The 22,376-nt window shown below is 30.9% G+C and overlaps 2 protein-coding genes across 2 annotated transcripts; both read left to right on the top strand.

The window, feature by feature from the left end:
- The first annotated feature begins 12,352 nt into the window (after positions 1-12,352).
- LOC108464482 (alkaline/neutral invertase A, mitochondrial-like) lies at positions 12,353-16,371 on the top strand. Its single transcript, XM_017764801.2, has 6 exons — positions 12,353-13,477; positions 14,284-14,443; positions 14,631-14,842; positions 14,930-15,423; positions 15,527-15,575; positions 15,720-16,371. The coding sequence occupies exons 1-6, from the start codon at positions 12,449-12,451 to the stop codon at positions 16,044-16,046; spliced, it is 2,271 nt and encodes a 756-aa protein (XP_017620290.2). The 5' UTR covers positions 12,353-12,448; the 3' UTR covers positions 16,047-16,371.
- A 1,897-nt stretch (positions 16,372-18,268) lies between these two features.
- LOC108464520 (nucleolar complex-associated protein 2) lies at positions 18,269-22,146 on the top strand. Its single transcript, XM_017764864.2, has 11 exons — positions 18,269-18,462; positions 18,559-18,664; positions 18,826-18,903; positions 19,004-19,549; positions 19,766-20,068; positions 20,239-20,568; positions 20,653-20,859; positions 20,968-21,054; positions 21,168-21,262; positions 21,356-21,493; positions 21,664-22,146. The coding sequence occupies exons 2-11, from the start codon at positions 18,602-18,604 to the stop codon at positions 21,974-21,976; spliced, it is 2,160 nt and encodes a 719-aa protein (XP_017620353.1). The 5' UTR covers positions 18,269-18,462; positions 18,559-18,601; the 3' UTR covers positions 21,977-22,146.
- Positions 22,147-22,376: the final 230 nt, after the last annotated feature.

Here is a 22,376-nt window from a genome sequence, read left to right as displayed (position 1 = left end):
AAAATAGATTTTTGGGAATTGAGAACTTTGCACCGTACCAAACTGCTTTATGTTTAAGGTGTGATTATATTAGAATATATGTAATTTATAATTTAATTCAATAATAATTAAAATAATTTTATAATATTAGATTTTATTATTTTTAATTAAAATTACTGAATAAAAATGAAAATGACATATAATAACAAAGTAATTAGTAAAATATAGCTATATATTTTTATTTAAAAGATTCATTTATTTTTATCCAGCCTCAATAAAATAATTAAATATCTTTTAAATAAGTTAATTTTAATAAGTCAAAGAAGAATTTGGATTTTTTTTCTATATATATACTATAGCGAAGTTACAATATTCATTTTCACATTTTTCTGAGCACATAGTACCCTCTATTTGAAGCATTTGTTTTCAAATTAGATAAATTATTTTTTAGTCCTTGTCTTTTAATTTTTAAGTTATTTCATGTTTTCTATCTAAATTTTTTTATAATTTTTATATGTTAAATATAATATCGATTTTAAACAAATTATCTCTTTATTTTGATATTTTACTTCATTGAATTATTTTTAACTTTATAATATTAAAAATATTAAATATTAAATTTTAAGCTTAAAATATAGTTTAAAAAACACATATTAATAATATTTATCAAATTAAATTTATACTTTTCAAATATAATAAGATTTAATTCATTAATTAATTAAAGTAAAAACAAAGATAAATATACAAATACAAAAAAACAAATTTTAACAATTTTAACATTTAAAAATTAATTTAACAATATATATAATAAATAACATGTAAGAAATATTTGTAATATATTAATATCAATATTCAAACCATGATATTTTTGTATTATTTTAATATTAAATATTTTAAAATTAATATAACTCATTCTAAATTTATTAAATATTTTTAAAAATATTTTGTAATTACATTACTTTCTCAATTTATTAACGATGTTTTTGAAGAAATTTATTAATATTATAAATTTAATATACACAATTGATCTATGTATCGCATTTACTATCAATTTAATTGAATAGTATTAATTAACAACGAAGTTAAGTTATCCCTATAAAAAGCCACAGCTTAGTCTTCAACCCTATTAATTTATTTGAATGTTGTTAATTAACACCTCAATAATGTTATAGAAGTACAAGAATGATTCTACTTTGAGTCAATATATGCAGGCTTATATTTCATTGAGGGTCTCTTTAGATTCTATTCAAGCTGTATTTTACAGCTTTCAGTATAAAACCTCACCCAATTGAAAGTACTATATGGTATTGAGGTGAAATTCTTCAAATATATAGATGATTTTCAGTTGGAGCTGAATGATTCAGTGGAGCAACAGCTCTCCCAATGAAAATCTTTTTCTGCTTTAACCTTTTCATTTCAATTTAAAACAAGTTTAAAATGAAAATGTGGATGTAAGTGATCATCATAAAAACATTAGTTTTATACAAATTAAATATATATATTACATAATATAAATATAAATTTATACTTATACTTATAAAAAGTGAATATTATAAATTTTATTTTATTTATATAATAATCAAGCCAATACATAAATTTTATTATCATAAATATAATTTAATTATTATTCGATAATTAATTTTAATACTAATATTATCTTAATTATTATTTAACAAAAGTTTTATTTTAATAATGTAAATATATTTTAATTATTTATTATATTATGAATACATTTTATTCTAATATTTAAAATAGTACGTTTCTATCCTCATCGCACTCATGTTTTATCAATAATTTTTTTCTCACTGCTATAATATTTAATCTTGTCAATACAATAACTAATAATCTAATCTAATTATCAGTATTGTTGTTTATACGATACTTGAAACATTCAATTATCCCACTCAACCCTTAAATAGGAAGATAAACGCACTTAAGTATACTCAAACCCACATCCTTCTGCACTGAAAATAATACTGTTAGGATCAACCCGATTAAGCAATAAGTAAAAAAAAATAGCGGAATAAATTGAGAAATTGAACACACAAATTTAACGTCGAAAACCCCCTCCAAAGAGGATAAAAAAACTACGAGTAAAGATAATTTTACTATAATGACAAAAGAACGAAGAATACAAAAGATGGAGATAAAAACTAAACCCCGAAAACTCGAAAACAAAGAACCCTCAAAACGTAAACACAAAATTATCTAAATGTGTTATGAGTTCTAAGTTGTAAAAGAGCCTATTTATAGGCTAAATTCATAGGTCAAATAATAATAGAATAATCTAAACTAATTAGTGTTTGATTGAAATAAATAAACAGAGCTTAACTAGAAGATTATTTCTCAAATTTGATTGAAATAGGAGTCATACTTAACAAATCTCCACCTTGACTCATATTTCCACAACGCCATTTTTGCCAAAACCCGCCACGAGCCTATCTTGAACCATGTAGGGAATTAATTAAGTCGAATTTGTGCTTAGAAATTGGAAGACTTCTAGTTTTCGACTTGTACACTGCCAAATCAAAACTAACCGGGGTTTGATTTTCACGAATACAGTGCCTTAACTTTTCAAAACCTGCATCCAAAAGAGAACCTCTCTTCAACGAAATGGTCATACATTTTTCCCTCCTATGACCAAGTTGCCTCCGCTCCAAACGAGTTGACTTCAACTCTGTAACAGACGAGGGACGCCCGATTTCACCAGTCACTATAGAATCTTCCAGAATATAAAGACTGTTATTTCTTTTACCTTTTAACAAAACGAAAGTTCCACTAGATTCTTTAATGCCACTCGACTCGATGCTGATTTTGCATCCTTTCAAGTCTAAAATACTCAATGAAATGAGATTCTTTCGTAAATCAGGTACATATCTAACATCTAAGAGTGTCTTAATCGTCCTATCGTGTATCCTAATTTTAACAGTACCAATATCAATTACCTTACTAGATGAATCGTTTCTCATGCGCACAACTCCACCTTCAAAAGAACTATATGTGGAGAATAATTTTCTATTGGGGCACATGTGGAAAGAATATATTGTATCTAGGATCTACTCAGACGTGAGCTTGGAGTTATCGCTCGTTGATACTAACAAGAAATCATCACCGCTTTCATCGGCCAAATTAGCACCAGCTACATCTTCCTCGTTACTCTCAACAGCTCTTTTATTTCGCAATTTATAACAATCTGCTTTGACGTGACCTAACTTTTTACAATAGCGAGACCTTTTGTCTCGTTTCTTTAATGCTACCAAAATGAAAACTTTCTTATCTGTCTTGCTATCTAAACCAAACTTATTTTTGAGTTTGTCTCTACTCAACAAATGACCCTTCACATCTTCGAACGAGAGTTTGTCTTTATCATAAATAAGGGTCTCCCTGAAAGACTTGTATAAAGGAGGTAAAGAGTACAATAATAGCATAGCCTAATCTTCATCATCAATATGAACCTCAAATATTCTTTAAATCATTTAAAAGAGTAATGAATTGATTGATGTGATCTCTAAAAAGCTCACCTTCATTCATGCAAAATGTAAATAGACGTTGTTTCAACACTAAATGATTAGCCAGAGGCTTAGTCGCATAAAGAGTTTCTAACCTTTTCCACAAAGCTGATGAGATTTTTTCCATCAATACCTCCTACAATACCGTATTCGCGAGGCATAACTGGATTGTAGACAAGGCCTTTTCATCAAGCTCTTCTTATTCTGTTTAATTTAGATTTTCAGGCTTTTTCCCGGTAACAACCTTTTTCAAGCCGGTTTGAACTAGAATTTCCATCATTTGAACTTGCCACATATTGAAATTTGTCTCACCATCGAACTTTTCAATTTCAAACCTTGTTGCTATCATATTTGAATAGGCTGATCTATGAAAATTGAATTAGCTCTGATATCATTTGTTAGGATTGACCCGATTAAGCAACAAGTAAAAAAATAGCGGAATAAATTGAGAAATTGAACACACAAATTTACCGTGAAAAAACTCCTCCAAAGAGGATAGAAAAACCAAGCGTAAAGATAATTTTACTATAATGGCAAAAGAACGAAGAGTACAAAAGATGGAGATAAAAACTAAACCCCGAAAACCTGAACAAATATTCCTCAAAACGTAAACACAAATTCTCTAAATGTGTTATGAGTTCTAATATCTAATGGATGTATTTTATAAGGTTATAAAAACCTATTTATAGGCTAAATTCATAGGTCAAATAATAATAAAATAATATAAATTAATTAGTATTTGATTGAAACAAATAAACAAAATTTAATTAAAATATTATTTTCAAATTTGACTGAAATTAAAGTCATACTTAATAAATACTGATATTAATAAAGTTAAAATCCAGTCGGCTTATCATTATTGTTTTAATATCACCATTTTTCAAAGAAAAATTAATTAAAGAAAGAAATTAAAGAAAAAGTGAGGGTTTTAATAAAATATTCGGAAGAGGATGATAAAATTGTATATTATTTACAGGTTAACTACTCCAACTCCAAACTCCACCAGCAATGGAGAGAGAGCACCACTGTGATATGGCCACGTAATATATTGGGAGCTTTTGGCATGCATCATTAGGGTCCACAATATCTATGGGGGGGAAAGCGTGTGGGGTTGTTACATCGCCATATGGCACAATCAAATCTGGATGTCGGTGTTTGCCTCGTGGCCAAATGGGTATATGCCATCCATTTGCCCTCTCCTTTAGTTTCTAGTCAAGTTAGTTACTCCAACTATGGCCAACCGTTGCAACTTCCTGGATAATGAAATGTTTTTACTTTAAGCTTTTGGGATAATGTTGTTTTAATGATTTTGGACCAACCGACCAAATTTGTAGGATTTTCTTTTCCTTTTCTTTTAAGATAATCCTTGGACTTAGACTTTTAAAGACCATTTTTTTCTTTTTTTGAATAAATTAACTACCATATTTTACATTCAAATTTTGAATTTTTAACATTACCCTTTGATATGTTCAAAGTGTAAACGAAATTATTAAAACTAAAAGGATAAACAAAGGTTCCCAAGATTTCTGGGGATTTCTTTTCCATTCCTCAATTTAACCACTAATTTCGGCCACCGCGTTTATTACGTAGGAGTAGTTTATATTTACATGATACCAAGTTTATTACGTAGAATTAATTTATTCTTTCCAAACATGGAATATTCTAAGAATATTTTTCTTGCTCCTTATCCCTACTTTGCTTGTAACTTGTAAACTACTCCCACTATCCCTATCTACATTTATTTGGTGGGCAAAAATGTCAAGACCCCCTATTCACTAATGACCTTGTCAAATCCTTGGTTTCCAATTGTTTGTTGGTGTTGGAATTTGGACGGCACTCTTTCGGCCTTGGAATTAGAAGAGGGTGCCGCTTAACAGTAAACCAATAGCACCCCACCAAGTTCGCCAATGGCTTGATGGATCAGGTCCAAACGTCTCTATAAGTAAAAAGTCCGTTTCAGTTCCAGGCATGTTGTGAAAATTTATACTGAAGATCATTCAAACTTTGAAGTTGGGGCAAAGAATATGGGCACTAAGTTGTACTCCTATCCCTTAGACTTTAATCTCTTCTGATTCATGTATTCTTAATGATTCAGTAGACCAGTGGTTAGAAACAAACTTACGTATCCACACCATAAGTAACATGCTCACTATCAACTGACTGTCTAAATGCAATATGGGGTCCTTCCGAGTTCGATCTAGTCTCTAATGAAGCAGGTACTATTTTTGAGTGCAGATATTTAAATGGAAATTGATGGTTGTTGTTGTCTGTGTCACACTGAATTTGAAACTAGAAATCATCTACTTCTAGAGTGTAGATATTGGAAGACAGTCTGGAATGAAGTGCTTAAACTTTGTTCATTGCAAAAATCCACTGGACAGTGGAATTTTGAGCTACAATAGGGGACAAGGAAGCTAAAGGGAAAAGCCTGGATTGCAATAGTTATATCTATTGGATCTGGAGGGAAAGGAATTGCAGACTAATACTATTTAATAATACTCAATCTTATATGTGATTGTTGGAATGAAGTTGGTTGGTGCTAGAATAGAAGATGACATTGTTAATAATAACTTACAAATACACGAAATAATCTCATTAAAAGGAAGTATTTAGATGGTTGAACCCATAGAGAAAAAATGGCTACTGATTAAACAACCTGATTATTCTACTCACTAAAATTGCCAAATAACTTGTTTACACCCTTTTTTAGGAAGTAGTTGGGCTTGGACAATTATGGACGGGATCTCATAGAAGAGTTCTTGCAAAGGCGAGAGCTTTTGCACTGAGACGTCCTCAGATGCTTAAATAAATGAAACAAATGTGACTCTTCGGAATAGTAAAAGTTATAAACAAATAAAACGAATCCTTGAAGACAATTATCGTCCTTTTATTGCCAAACCTGACCTTTACTTCTCGTGAATTGTGACCTATGTATCCATTGCGCTGTGATGTCATATCATATCTTGGGCATGGCATGGCCCGCTTGGGACGGAATTTACCTGGGAATTTAAGCTCTTTTACAACACCAACAGCAGTGCAGCAGCTGTATGAGGACAAAGCAGGCTTGTGTTGTAGTTCGACAAACAGTGATGTTATTATTGTTTAGGCTTTTGTAAGCCTCTTTTATTCAACAACAACAACAACGAAAGTATCCGTTGAGACATACAACACCCTATTCCATGTGCAGTGTCATCTCCCTGTTTTATTAATCTTTTATGAACATGTGATGCTGGTTTTGGCTTCCATACCTTTCTTTTGTACAACAAACAGATCTTTCCCCAACATATAAAAGCTTGTTCCAAACCACTGTGAATACCAATTGGGTGGTGTATGTTTTATCAAGTGATGACTTATAATATATAGCATGTTGTATTATATAAAACTCAAAAGGATGGTACTTCCAGATCTAATTCTAATGCTTTAAAGGAATCCCATGCAGAAAAATATTGTTAACAATCAATCATCATTCAGCTGCAAAGCTACTTTTAGTGGTGTGCATAATGATTTGAATATTTCTTCCCTGCCATGAGATGCTTCATTAATGATTTCGACTCCTTTTTTACTTGTCATACGTTTCCTTTGTATCATAGAGAGAGTTCATTAGAATTTACATTTTCCATTTTCTGTCTGTCTCTTTAATATCATATTAAATCATATGATTGAATGCTTTCAATTCAACAATTTATGCATGTTTGCTGATTCGGAAACTGTTGTATTGATGTCGAAGAGGTGTTATAGCTGGATAATACAACTTCTAATATTATTAGTATCCCATTTTAAAGGCTGATCAAACCAAAGATCTGCTGCTGGATTGCTAAGATTATACCTTACGGTGAACAAGAGGGTGATACTTGCCTAAACTCTAAGGTTTGCTTGAATTTTAGAATCGTTTGGGCCAAAAAATATTATATCTGAAAAATCTAAATAAAAATATTAAATTATATTATTTTTATATATTATATAATTTATAACATATTAAACACATAGTGATATATAATATTGTAATGTAAAAATTTTAAAACTGTTATCTTTATATAAAATTTTAGTAAATAAAAATTATTAAATATTAAATTAAAAATAATATCAATATTTAAAAAATAAAAGATTATGAATGGACTTTAAATGAAGTTGGGTTAACTATTTAAAAATATAAATAGACTTGGACAAGATATTAAGTCCATATCTTAGGTTGGATTGAAATTATATAAGTATAAAATATATTAATATCATACTTAACTCGATGTAAACTCACTGACTCCACCCATTATTGCAGATAAAATACATCACAAAATATCAAGTATTATATTCAATCATTTTCATTTCAAAATAATAAAAACCTAATTAGTTATAAAAATACATATATTACAATATATTCTAATATATTTGCATGTTAGACATAATGTTTTCAATTAATATATGTAAGTTTTTGTTGGAAATTACAAATACATTTATAATTACAAATACAAATAGTACATCCAAAAACTATAACCAGAACTAATCATTATAAAAACACAATTGCATTGATAATTATAATATATCTAGAATTAGATTAAAATAAATCAATACATGGCTCACATTAAAGGTGAAAATGGACTAAGGCCTGATTCCAAAATATCCCCAAGGTTGAACCTAGGCTTTACTTACACAAAAGCCCATTTTATTTATTAAAAATTAATAAACATATTTTTTAAAATTATTATAAGAATAAAATATTAATGTAACTTTATTTTTTTACTTTTTATTATTTGTAAACAATAAAGTGGGTTGGATTTACTCGAGATTGAAAAATATAAATCTAAGTTCGATTCAAAGTGAGTTGGGTCAACTGGTCCATAAACACCTTTAACTCACTTATAGTAAGACATAAGCTAGAATAAAAATAGACTGAGAACCTACATATTGTTTACCCAAGACGAGACTTAAACATGAAATCTTAAAGTTTCAAACATTAACTTTATCATTAAGTTAAAGGTCTCATGAGCGATAAATTTTTTTGAAAAACGATATGATATTAATAATAATTATATTTAGAAAATTATTTGATATATTATTAGTGGAATTTTTAGTTAGACTCTAAAAATAGGTTGAGAGTTTAACAAATGTATTATAGAACGTAGTAAAAAAAAAATATATATATATATATATATATATATATATATATATATATATATATATAACACTTGTCTTACTCTTAATTAGTTTATGAAGTCTGAAAAAATTTCATTAAAGATGTATCAAATAATAACTATTATAATTTGGCTTTTCTCTTTTCTTTTCACCTTTTTGTTTTTTAAATATCTTCGTAGAACCTTTTAAATAATAACTAATTAATTTTATATAAAAATAATTTTATCAATTCATTTCAAGGTTAATATATAAAAAAATTATCATGTATTTCTTCTTTTAAATATTCATTTTAGTATGGGGTATTTTTTATTTCATAAATAATTTTTAAAAAATTATCATATATTTATTTTTCTAAATATTTTATTATAAATTTAAAATATTTAATCTCAGGTGAATTTAATATATTTTAATGAAAGAAATTGGTTTTATTTTGTTCGATGATCTTATAATACTTCAAGATGTAATTAAAATAAACAAAAGAATAAATTAAATAGAAAATATGTAGATATATGTTGATTTTTTTATTATAACTTACTCAATAAATAGATAAAAATAAGTTATTTGTTTAATTTTATTCAAAATAATTATTATATTTAATAAGTGGTGATATCAAACTCGGATAGTGGGTGATAAGGTAGGTGACGTATATTTTTGCATCCACTAATTATTTTATTCTGCCCATTAATAATACGTGTAAATTGAAATTGATGTATGCGTTTTGTATCCAAAAATGGAATGACAAGTGTACCGCACTGGGAAGATGAGACGTGAAAAATTTGGAAGCCAATTGTTTATTTAGAAAAAGGTATAGTTGTGGCCACACACTACACTACAGCCATGTATGCAATGTGTGGGTTTTGTGTGGGCTTTTTATTGTGTATATAAAAACTGTTTGGGGTTATTTATTAAAGAAATTATATCAATAGTTATTTAATTATATTCGTATCATTCAATTTTAAAAATTTTCATTTTTAATCATTATATAAACAAACGGTCTCATTATCCAAGAAAGCATGTGACTGCTATGCATTACATCAATAAATAACTTAGTGAAAACTCCTAAAGTTTTAGGTTCCAAACATTACATAGATCATGATTGACTAAATCAAGCTTTACCATACTAAGGTTCTGCAACCATAGAACCACCACGTTTTGGATCATCTCAAGCCTATGATGAATGGTCATGTTTGGGAATATAGAGCTTGATGGAATTTTCTCCCTTCTTGGTCTTAACATACTTCAAACTGCTGCCACTGAATATTTACTTCCCACAATAGGCCAAGAACCATCACCACTCACCACTTGACCCGCAACATGTCTAAGCTGCAAGGGTTTCCGCCAACCTCAGCTACTACCACACTAGATCAAAACATTAAGTAACACTAGTATCAGCAGCAAGACTAGCAAAAAGGCATTATGATAAGCAAACCTGCAAACATACAAATAACTATGCTAGAAGAATAAAGGAACCCACCTGTTGTAGATACATAGACAACTCTATAAATGCCAGCTTTTGTCAGTGAATCAGTCCAGCAATTCATCACTCGTGGAACACGACAATAGAAAAAAAAAATTCTGAGAACAACTCTCACAATCCCTCCAAATTAGGGTTTACCTATTTTCAATAGAATATGGAAGAATTTTATGGAAAAGGGAATTTGAAATCAAAATCATGTCAATGATTATAAGGCAAAGCAAGCACCCTCTAGTTTTTTTTTTTTTTAGTTTCTAGGTCTTAAAGCTACCATTACAATGTTTAATACAGTATAATCTTTTGTCAAAACTTAATATAAACTAAATTTTAAATTAACAATAGGAAAATTTATTCCATAATAATAATTAAGGTAAACTACAATTATCTTAAAAGTCACTTTAAATTTTTTTGTCATTAGAAAAGTTAAAAAAATTAACTAAAATGATCACTCAATTATTAAACACTCAATGGAATTGAACCTGGAATCAAAAAGAAATTTGTTCTTTTAATTCCTTTAAAAATTACAAAAAATTTAAATTAATTCTTTAAATTCCCATAAAAAAAACCCATATTAAACAACATCACAAAATGCTAGATTCAATCTCCCATATGCTTCCTCCACGGTCTTCCCCCATCATCTCCTTTGTTTCCCCCTCCAATCACAACACCGAAGTAATTTTCTTAATCAACCATGTTTTTCCATTTATTTATTTTCTAATTAAATAGTTTGGTTGCACCAAATTTTCTCAAATGCACTATGAATTAAGAAAAGATGATAACTCTTCACACAAAAACTATATGTATCAATATATTTTTTTTTTAAATGCAAAACCTTCTCTTAACCTAAGTACTCGAACTTGGTGTTAACCCAAACACTAAAACCATGACAAAGTTTCATTGTTCAAGTAAAAGATAACGAAGCGGAGACGATGTTGATGCCATAGAGGGTGAAGCTACGGTAAATTGATCCCTTTTCTTTTGCCTAAACATAAAAAATATATATATCTGTATAGGAATGTTGTTAATTAAAAATTTGTAACTAAAGGGATTAAAAGAAGAATTTTTCCTTTTTTTTTGCAGGTCTAGTTAGCAATCTATTAAGGGTTTAATGGTTAAGTGACAATTTTGGTCAATTTTTCTAACGATAATGACTAAATTGTTAAAAAAATATTTTAGAGTGACCAAAATAAAAACAATGATATTTTAAGGTTACCTCCTATGTAGTTTACCCTAATAAAACTTAATTAAATAATCGAAATTGGAAAGAGAGAAAAGCCTGCAAAAAAAACTTCTTGAAGTGGGAGTAGACCTGTTCATCGGCCTGGCCACTCGGTCCAATCGAAATCTAAAAGGGTTTGGGCAAAAATATAAGCCCAAAAAATAGGTTTGGACAAAAAAAGGCCCGCTTAAAAACGGATCGAGCCTCGGGTAATGTATTTTTTATTTGGGCCCTGCCCGAATTCACTAAATGACAAAAAAATCTACTTTTTTTTTTGTTTTCAATGCTATTTTCTTGTTGTTTTCTCCCTATTTTTTTACCAATTACTATTATGTTGCTACTATTTTATTGTTATTGTTCGGATATTGTATAAAACTTGTTTTATTGTTAATTTTGTTATTATTTTAGAGGCATTTGTTAATTTTTTTGTCACTATCCAATTTGTTTATTATACAAAAATCTCACAATTTAATTATTTATCTAATAAATATATATTTACTAATTAAATATAAGTATTACACATGTACATTTTTTTACAATTATATAATGTCATCACTATCCATTTGACAAATTTTTATTTATTCATATAATATAATATTTTTAATTTATAACTAATATAAATTACCATATAATCAAAATAATTATATACATTATAAATTAATAATAATTAAACAATAAAATCATAGATTTTTATCAACATTTGCCGCCTCATTTATGGTAAATGGTATATTTGCGACTTTGGTCCCCTTTCTTTTATCAATCTATAAGTTGTTCAAAATGAAAAAAAATGGGGAGACTAATTGTATAATTTAATCTAAAACTTTTATTTGAAATAATGATTTAATATGCCGTTACACCATTAATGAGAATTAACAGTTCAATGACTAAAATATTACAACATATTAACTTAAGTGATTAAAACATAACATTTCAAATATAAATAACTAAAATATAACATGAGAGAAATAAAAGTGACTATTTTAATAGTTTACCCATCTAATAATTTACTTAATTAAAACATAAATCAGTGTAAAACTCGAACGATCATAATCTGACCGGTTAGACATATTATTGGATTTTTAAAACCTAGACGAATTTTCATTTTTTTCTTTATTTGAAACCGGCAACCGTTCCCCTTCCATGCCTAAGACGCGCTTTCTAAGAATCAGTGTGGTTTCATCCATCGTTTGGTCTCTATTTCCAAGACTCTGGACCCCATTTCCCCGTCAAAGGACACCAATCTCTCTTTCAAAACCTCTTATTATCCCAAGACAAAACCCATTAAAAGGGAAGCCGATCTTTTTTTCTCAGTCTCCTCATTCAGCTCGCACAACCAAAGGGCACGAAAAGAAACGATTTCATGTTGTATTCTTCTCTATCTCCATATCTTTGTTTTCAGTTATGAGCGTCATGAATTTTATCCGCAATTCCCCTATGGAGCTTCCTTCGAGGGTCCTAAACCTCAGAAACTCATCGTTTTTCGGGTTCAGACATTGGTTTCATCATCCCTTTCCTTGTGAGCAAAAGCTTTTCTGCAAGACCAATGCTTTTCTTCCGAATTTCAGTTACAACTCTCAATTCCACGCCTACCCTTCTCGATTCTTACCCTTTAGACGCGTTATCAATAATACGAAGAAGCCGAATTGGTCAACAAGTTTGGATCTCTCTCAATCCGGGTCTGTTTCTAGGCCTTACGGTGTCTCTACTGATGTCAGGGTAGCATCAAGGGTGAGAGATCTCTCAACATCGGTTGAAACCCGCGTAAAAGACCAGAATTTGGACAAATTTTACTTGCAAAACGGCATCAATGTGAATCCGTTTGTTGTTGAAAGGATTGAAAAGGTTGAGAACGTTTTAGGAGGAGAAGTTCCTGTGGCTGAAGATGTAAACAACGTGAAGAACATCGGGGAGGCTTTGGAGGGAAGGAAGAGTGGAATTAAAGTTGAGAGCGACATTGAAAAGGAGGCATGGAATTTGTTGAGAGGTGCAGTTGTGACGTATTGTGGATCCCCTGTTGGTACAGTGGCTGCAAACGATCCAGGTGACAAGCAGCCCTTGAATTATGATCAGGTTTTCATTCGTGATTTTGTGCCTTCGGCTTTGGCTTTCTTGCTTAAAGGTGAAGGAGAAATTGTCAAGAATTTTCTCCTCCATACCTTGCAGTTGCAGGTATATATATTCACTTATTTACCTTGATGAATAATATTGTAGCTACATAACTCTGCATTTCCTTTTCCATCATTGATTGTTTGGTGTTTGTGTAGATTTAAGTGTTGTTTAACATTCATAATTTCAGATAACTGCAAAACTTGCATGTTAAAATGCTTAGAAACGTCAATGCTAGGAAAATTCATCGTAGGATTCATTTCTGTGGTTCTTTCTAACTGTCCTTTAAGCAATTCGAGGCTCCCTTGGAGATAGCTGGGATTTTTCTTGTTCTTTTCTAAAGTACTTAGTGCATGTTTCTCACACACCATTAAGTTTTTCTTCTCCATGTGTAAAACAAATTCAATGCACATATTCCCCATAAAGTTGTTATATTGTGCTTTTTAGATGCCTGTTAATCATTGTAGAACTTTGAGCATTTTTTACTCATGTAGTTTTATTTTTTCAACATGTATTCATAAATGATTTAACAATAAATTAATTTCATTTGGAAATTTTTAGCTACTCACATGACTTCTTTTGAGCTAAGGAAGGGAATTTCTTTACTTATTTTGAAGAGGTCTTAATTTTTTACTAGATTTTACTTGTCCAAGCCATTTAATGCTTATGTAGTGATTAAACTTTTACTTGTGTTAATACACTAAATAACCAAATGAGCCATTAATGTAATCAATTTTATGCCTCTTTTGCTTGTGCTGGGACCTTGAAACACATCCACTAGCAATGCTATGGAGGTTAACCATTTCCCAATAAGTTTTACCAAATCAACAATTTGGAACTTAACAACTTTTTTGTTGTTTTTGATCTAGAGTTGGGAGAAAACTGTGGACTGCTATAGTCCTGGACAGGGTTTGATGCCAGCTAGTTTTAAGGTCAGAACTTTACCTCTTGATGGTAATAAGTTTGAGGAAGTACTGGATCCAGATTTTGGAGAATCAGCTATTGGTCGTGTTGCCCCAGTGGACTCTGGTTAGTATATTATATTGCAACTGTCAATACCATTTAGTACAAGAACTTGCCAGTCTAAAAATGAGGATGTTGAGCTGTTCATCTTCAACAATCATAGTTATTTTGCACTTGTAAACTGATTTCTTCTTTTCCAAGTTATTGCTTTGTAAGAAAGTGATTGAGTTTATTGAACTGACTTTGTTGATAGGATTGTGGTGGATTATATTGCTGAGGGCATATGGGAAGATCACTGGTGATTGTACGTTGCAAGAGAGAGTGGATGTTCAAACAGGAATAAAACTGATCCTCAACTTGTGTTTAGCTGATGGATTTGATATGTTTCCTTCTCTGTTAGTCACTGATGGATCCTGCATGATAGACAGAAGGATGGGCATTCATGGTCATCCCCTTGAGATCCAAGTGAGTTAATTTGTTTCAAGTATTTTTAAGTTTTCTTTCCTCTGCTTATCTTCAGTTCTCCTAACTGTCATATGTTTGATCTAACAGGCTTTGTTTTATGCTGCTCTACGTTCTTCTCTTGAGATGCTCACTGCAAATGAAAGGTCCAAGAATTTGATAAGAGCTATCAATAATCGGCTGAGTGCACTATCATTCCACATTAGAGAATACTACTGGGTTGACATGAAAAAGATTAATGAGATTTACCGATATAAGACAGAAGAGTATTCCATGGATGCTACCAACAAATTCAATATTTATCCCGAGCAAATTCCTTCATGGCTTATGGATTGGATACCTGAAGAAGGTGGGTATCTAATTGGCAATCTACAGCCAGCTCACATGGATTTTAGGTTCTTCACGCTTGGGAATCTCTGGTCCATTGTTTCATCACTGGGCACTCCAAAGCAGAATGAAGCTATTCTCAACTTAATTGAAGCCAAATGGGGTGATATTGTGGGACATATGCCTCTCAAGATATTATATCCTGCAGTGGAGAATGAAGAGTGGCGCATAATAACTGGCAGTGATCCAAAGAATACGTGAGTTCCTTGCCCTGTACATGAAGTCTCTCTCTCTCCCTCTATATATACACATATATGCATGCATGCATGCATTATATACTGACACGAGTGTATTGTGCAGCCCTTGGTCCTATCATAATGGTGGATCCTGGCCAACACTTCTCTGGCAGGTAAAAGCTTGAATTTTCTTTGGACTTAATTGTTTATCTGGTTTTATTTTAATCATCCAACTTCGTTCTATGATTCTTCTTTGAATAGTACCTTGAACCGTTTCATGCAGTGATACTCATTCAAATCTTACATCATTCTTTCAGTTCACTTTGGCTTGCATCAAGATGCGCAGATTAGAACTAGCTGAGAAGGCAGTTGCTTTGGCAGAGAAGAGGCTTTCAATTGATCATTGGCCTGAATATTATGACACCCGAAATGGAAAGTTTATTGGAAAGCAATCCCGACTTTACCAAACATGGAGTATTGCCGGTTTCCTGACCTCTAAAATGATGTTGGAGAATCCAGAGACGGGCTCTTTGTTATTCTGGGATGAGGACTATAATCTTCTAGAGATCTGTGTTTGTGGTCTTAGCAAAAGCGGCCGGAAGAAATGTTCTCGTGGTGCTGCCAGATCTCAGATACTCATATAAGTGAACTGAATTCTTTGCAAGGCAGAGAGCCTCTCTTTCCACTGTACAGCCACAAGTTTAAGGGGATCAAAGAGCAATTTTCAACCCTTAAAAGTTCTACATACAGGTTTGTATTACAAGATAGTATAGTATAGCCACACACACATTGTTTTTCCAATCAATGATCCAAGTTATTTGCAATGGCATTGAATGTAAAAGTGAGTGGGATGAACAGACCCTCAAACTTACATTGTGACTCCTCCCAAGGCTCTTGAACTGTGTATATTGTTTAGCAAATTTCTTTATAAGAGAGCAGTAACTATCAGAATAGCAGGATATTGGTTTTGATTCCCCATGTTGATGCAATTTAAGTCTTGCTGTCTATATTGTTTGTGGTTGTGCGTTTTCATTGAGAGAATTCAAGAGTGGTGGTATTCCATAAATTCATATTCCAGCAATGGGGAGCTTTAGAAAGGAATGTAATTGCTTTGGGCGAGTATAAAGCATGAGCTAGTTTAGTGCATGCATGGCAATTGAATGGAGGAAGCATATATATCACATGCTCGGTTTTTGATGATATGAAAGAGAAAAATATGGTTATCACATGGAATGCTGCACTCAAGAGACAATGTCTATGCAATTGCTATGCTATGGTGGACTTCAAGATATGGTTTGTATCTTTGTTTAAAAATTAAATAAGTTTTTAAATAACAGTAATATTTTCACTTGATTATATATAATTCAGAATTTGTATTATTATTAAAATTATTTTATACTAATATGTGATATACTTTATAATTAAATTTACTTAGTTTTTTTAATAATATAATTAATCTAATTTAAAATATAAAAAAATTGTCCAAATTTAATTTAATATGGAGAGAACAAATAGCTCAAAGTTTAGATATATTTTATTACCATTGATGGAGTAAATAACACATTTTTGAATTTTCATATTTTTCATATTTTAAAATTATTTAAAATGAAATTTTTGAAAATTATTTTATTTTTAAAGAGTTTTAAAATTTTTACATTTTTATTAAAAATACGAAAAAGAATTTAGTTTTTAAAACATTTTAAATTGTTCATATACTTTTGAAGAGTAAGGGTTAAATTAATAAAAAAACAATGAATGTTGAGGGATAAAAGAGTTATTTTTACTTTTCTTATAAGAGTCACATCATTAAATCTATGTCTCAAAATTAAAGTATAAAAATCAAATTCTAAATTTTAGAAGAGTAAAAGGATCTTTGGTAAATTTAAACTAAGATTAAAATTGTAATTGGACCTAAATTTAATAGGGTAAACTACACCATTAGTCAATAAACTATAGATAAGTTTTCGTTTTGGTCATTTAACTAGAAAAGTTATAATTTGATCACTAAATTTTTCAAATTGTTTTTTGGTCAATCGACTATTAAGTAGCACTTTTTAGTTGATATAATAACAATTTTAATATTCAATTTTATACATTGTCAATTTGAGAGAAAAAAGATAATTTCATCAATTTGACCTTGATTATATATAAAATGTTAAAACTTGAAATTCTTTTTAAAAATGTAGAAAATTCTAAAATTAAAGTTAAAGTATATAAAAATTTCAAAAATAGATAAAATGAGCGAAAATTATCGTTAAATCCTCAAAATTTCTTTTTATATTATCTCGTATACAAATATCCAATAATCATTATTTAAAAAACATAGAAAAATAAAATCATTAAGCAAAAGTATTGGTCTTTTGTTTTCTATCTCTTTATTTCTTTACATAACATTTTCGTTATAAGACAAGAAATTGATTTTTCTTTTATAATTTCGGTTTTGAAAAATAATTTAAATTAATTGAAAGTAATAAAGTCGATTTTACAACCCTCTATAATACCAGCTTTGGATGTTCTTTAAGGGCATGGAACTGAATTTGAATATAAGGAAACATGTAATGGTCTTATTTTTTTTTTTTTGTTCTGCTTTTAATTTGTTATTGCATTCTATTGAATGATAATTTTCATTTTCCATATATATAAAATTTTCAACAATAATGTTTTCTAAGATTTTATTTTCTAGAATTTTTATATAGATTTTTCTACTTTTAAAATAATTTTGAGTTATTATTATTATTTTATATAAAATCACGGTTAAATAAATAGAAAATATAAAATTAGAGAATTAAAATTATTATTATACCAATTATGACTTAAATATAATTTCGAAAACTTTCTATCACTAAACTTTTTTAGTTAAATTACCTATAATTACCCGATTTAATATCTTAGGGTAAAGATGGAAAATAAACCTTGCCAATAAAGAAAACCCTTCTTCTAAAACCCTAGCTGGTAGCATCCTTAAGCCCTTAATTCCCCTTTAGAAAAAGGGAGAAGCCGTAGCATAAAAAAGCCGGCGGGTATATTACGCGGTCGTCGAGAGTTCGGCACTATTAAGAGGTTTAAACTTTCTGCTGATTTTAATTTTAATTTCAATCCCAATTTCATTTAAAAAGAATGAAGTAAAACTAGTTCAATTTTGATTATCTGCGACAGAGTGTTTGCTGAACTGGGAGAGAAGGGCAAAAAAAGTAAAACAATGTCAAAATCTCCAAGTGCTGCTAAAGAACATAAAGAGCAGCTTGAAAGGCTCCAGAAAAAGGTTTCTTCTTTCGTTTCTATATATATATATATATATATATATATTCTCTTCTGGTTTTCTGAATTTTTATCTTAAATTATTTCGCCTTTTTCTTTTATATATTTTACTAGCTCATCGGGGATATATATACACACCTAAACATATATTTATCGGTTTTGTAGGATCCAGAGTTCTACCAGTACTTGCAACAATACGGCAAAGACCTTCTTACGTTTGATGATGAAGATGAAGATTTTGATGTAAGTTGGGCAAATTATGTTCAACTTTATATTGTTACAAATGGCTTTCATTGCATAAAACAAGATGCAATTTCACCTCCTTCAATCATGTCTTTTGTAGGATGATGCTGAAGTTGACATGGAAGATGCAGAAACCCAGCTGGATGGTGAGACTTATCAGCATGATATCCCTGAGGAAGAGGAGAAACCATCCAAAAACGTTTTAACTACTGAAATGGTTAATTCTTGGTGTAAATCAATCCGAGAAGATGAGAAACTAAGTGCAGTTCATTCTCTTATGAAGGCTTTCAGGACTGCTTGTCACTATGGTGATGATACTGGGACAGACTCTTCAGCTAAGTTTGCTGTCATGTCAAGCAGTGTATTTAACAAAATAATGTTGTTTACACTATCTGAAATGGATAGAATACTCCGCAAATTGTTGAAACTTCCTGCTTCTGGCGGAAAGAAAGAGACCATAATTGAGCTAATGAACACAAAACAATGGAAGAACTATAACCACTTAGTGAAGTCGTATCTTGGAAATGCCCTGCACGTTTTGAACCAAATGACTGACACGAAAATGATATCATTCACTTTAAGGCGTCTCCAGTATTCGTCTGTGTTTTTGGCTGCTTTTCCAAGCCTTCTCAGGAAATACATCAAGGTATGCAGAAAGGGTAAATCTATAAGGGATTTTTATTCAAATGCAATGATTTCTTTGCTGTTACTCTTTGTTTTCTGATCTGCTTGTGTATGTGATAGTCATATATCTATTATGATAATTTGAGGTCTAATCTATTCCTCTGTGGATGATATTGTTTTAAACGTTTAAGGAATATTCATAGATCTACTTGTGTTTAATCTATTCATCTTTCTTCAGGTAGCACTTCACTTTTGGGGTACAGGAGGCGATGCTCTGCCTGTTGTCTCCTTTCTATTTCTTAGAGATCTTTGTGTTCGCCTAGGATCAGATTGTTTAGATGAATGTTTCAGAGGGATCTACAAAGCCTATGTTTTGAACTGCCACTTCGTTAATGCATCTAAATTACAGCATATCCAATTTCTTGCCAATTGTGTCATAGAACTTATTCGAGTGGACCTTCCAACGGCATATCAACATGCATTTGTTTTTATCAGACAATTAGCAATGCTTCTCCGGGATGCACTCAACATGAAAACTAAGGTATCATTTACACATTTTTTCTTAGAGAAGTGTTGTAGTTATCCGTTGTCTCCTGAGAATGCTATTAGTAGAAGATCATCTACTACCATTTTCTTTATTGCAATCTTCTGGCATTTGTTCCCTTTTTTGTTTTGCCTAAGCAATGCTCCATGTCCCACCATTCTTCACAGGAAGCATACCGCAAGGTTTATGAATGGAAGTTTATTAACTGTCTTGAACTTTGGACTGGAGCTATCTGTACCTATAGCTCAGAAGCTGATTTTAGGCCGCTTGCTTATCCATTGACCCAAATTATTTCTGGGGTTGCCCGTCTAGTTCCAACTGCTCGATATTTTCCGCTTAGATTGAGGTGTGTTAAAATGCTGAACCGCATTTCTGCAGCTACTGGTACATTTATTCCTGTTTCTATGCTTCTTTTGGACATGCTGGAGATGAAAGAGTTAAATAGACCTCCCACTGGAGGTGTTGGCAAAGCTGTTGATTTACGTACAACACTCAAGGTATTCTTGAAATCTGTTGTGTTTTACTCCAATTGATATAAGCATTTTTATTCCCATCTAAATTTGGACAAATTTATTTTCCAGGCAAGCAAGCCCATTCTAAAGACACGAGCCTTTCAAGAGGCATGTGTGATTTCTGTGGTTGAAGAGCTCGCTGAACATTTAGCTCAATGGAGCTATTCTGTTGCTTTCTTTGAATTGTCTTTTATTCCAGCTGTGAGGTTGCGTTCCTTCTGCAAATGTACTAAAGTTGAAAGATTCCGAAAAGAAATGAGGCATCTTATTCGTAAGGTACCTTCCTTGTTAAGTATATTAACCTGTTATTCATAAGCATGTTCCCTTTACACTTTTCGAACTTTTGGCTGCACGCTATTGATTGCTTCATTGTCTTCACATCAGATTGAGGCGAATGATAAGTTTACTAATGAAAGGCGTGCATCAGTTACATTTCTACCAAATGATAATGCAGCAACTTCTTTCCTTGAGGTCCGTGCCATTATTATATGTTAGAATTTTCCATCAAATGCTCCTTCTGTTGTCATGTTTGAGCACTTGACTTGGTATCAAATGAAGTTACTAAGCTTTTTTGTTGCTCATAGGATGAGAAAAAGATGGGGACTAGTCCTCTCTCACAGTATGTTACAACACTGCGTCAAAGAGCACAACAGAGAAATGATTCAATGATGGAATCCAGGTCTATGATCTTTCTCTGTGATTGGTTTCATCCTGTCTATATTATAATTGTGTTAATACAGCTAATTTAAGTAGCATGCATGTAAATTTTCAGTGTTGTTGTTGGCGAAAAGTCTGCTGTCTTTGGAAAAAAGCTTGATCAGATCCTTGATAGTGATGAAGAAGATGATATCAGGAACGACGATGGTGCTTCAGTTTTCAGTTCCTCCTGGTTACCTGGAGGTGATTCCAGGTATGTCTTGTCATGTCATATTTGCCCCTCCCTCGTGTGCACCATGCAGACACACATGTAGTACACTAATAACTCATGTTTTCATTCTTGTATACAAGTTTTTGCTGTCTATAAGCTGTTAGATTGCCAAAAAAGCATTACTTATTACGCTATCTATCATGTTCCATCAGGGCCAATCTTCCAAAGGAGGAGAAGAAGAAGAAGAAGAAGAAGAAGAAGAAGAAGAAGAAAGGGATGGAACAAGATGAAAGGGTTGGTGACGATGAAGATGTTGTGGAAGACTTGGTACTTAGTTCGGATGAAGATGAAGATGAAGATGAAGAAGATACTGCCGAGGAAGATGGCAATGAAGAGCAGCTAGGTGGTAGCAAACAGCAGAACAAGAAGCAAAAACCTAAGAATTTATCAAACAAGAATGTAAGATCTCATCATCACGCAAAAAATAATAAATCAAAGAAGAGAAAAAGAGCGAAGCTAAATTAACCAAATCTTGTAACTCATCATCAGCTGGAGCTGCTCTTTTGTTTATGTTTTTATAGATAATGGCATTTCAACTTATTTGAGATTTTGTTGTGTCTGTCAGGCAGACCATCTGATTTAATTAATATGAGCTATTGTATTATTTATAAAATAGCAAAAGAAATCATAGAAAATGTATACGCGAATTCCATGAGGCAAATATTAGAAGTTCAAATAACCGGACTAGGGAGTAAGTTCAAACTTATTCATGACTAAAAATTTATGAGAGAATGTTATAGTCGGTTGTTCTACTTTTATAAGATATTTAATGTGATATTTATATTTTGAAATCGTTTAATGTAGTGGTATTTAAACTATTAATATGTGTTTTATTATGGTACTTGTATTTTTATAAAATGTGTAA

This window comes from Gossypium arboreum, chromosome 8 (assembly GCF_025698485.1).
Source record: "Gossypium arboreum isolate Shixiya-1 chromosome 8, ASM2569848v2, whole genome shotgun sequence".
NCBI lineage: Eukaryota > Viridiplantae > Streptophyta > Magnoliopsida > Malvales > Malvaceae > Gossypium > Gossypium arboreum.
This window is presented reverse-complemented; position numbering and strand designations above follow the sequence as displayed.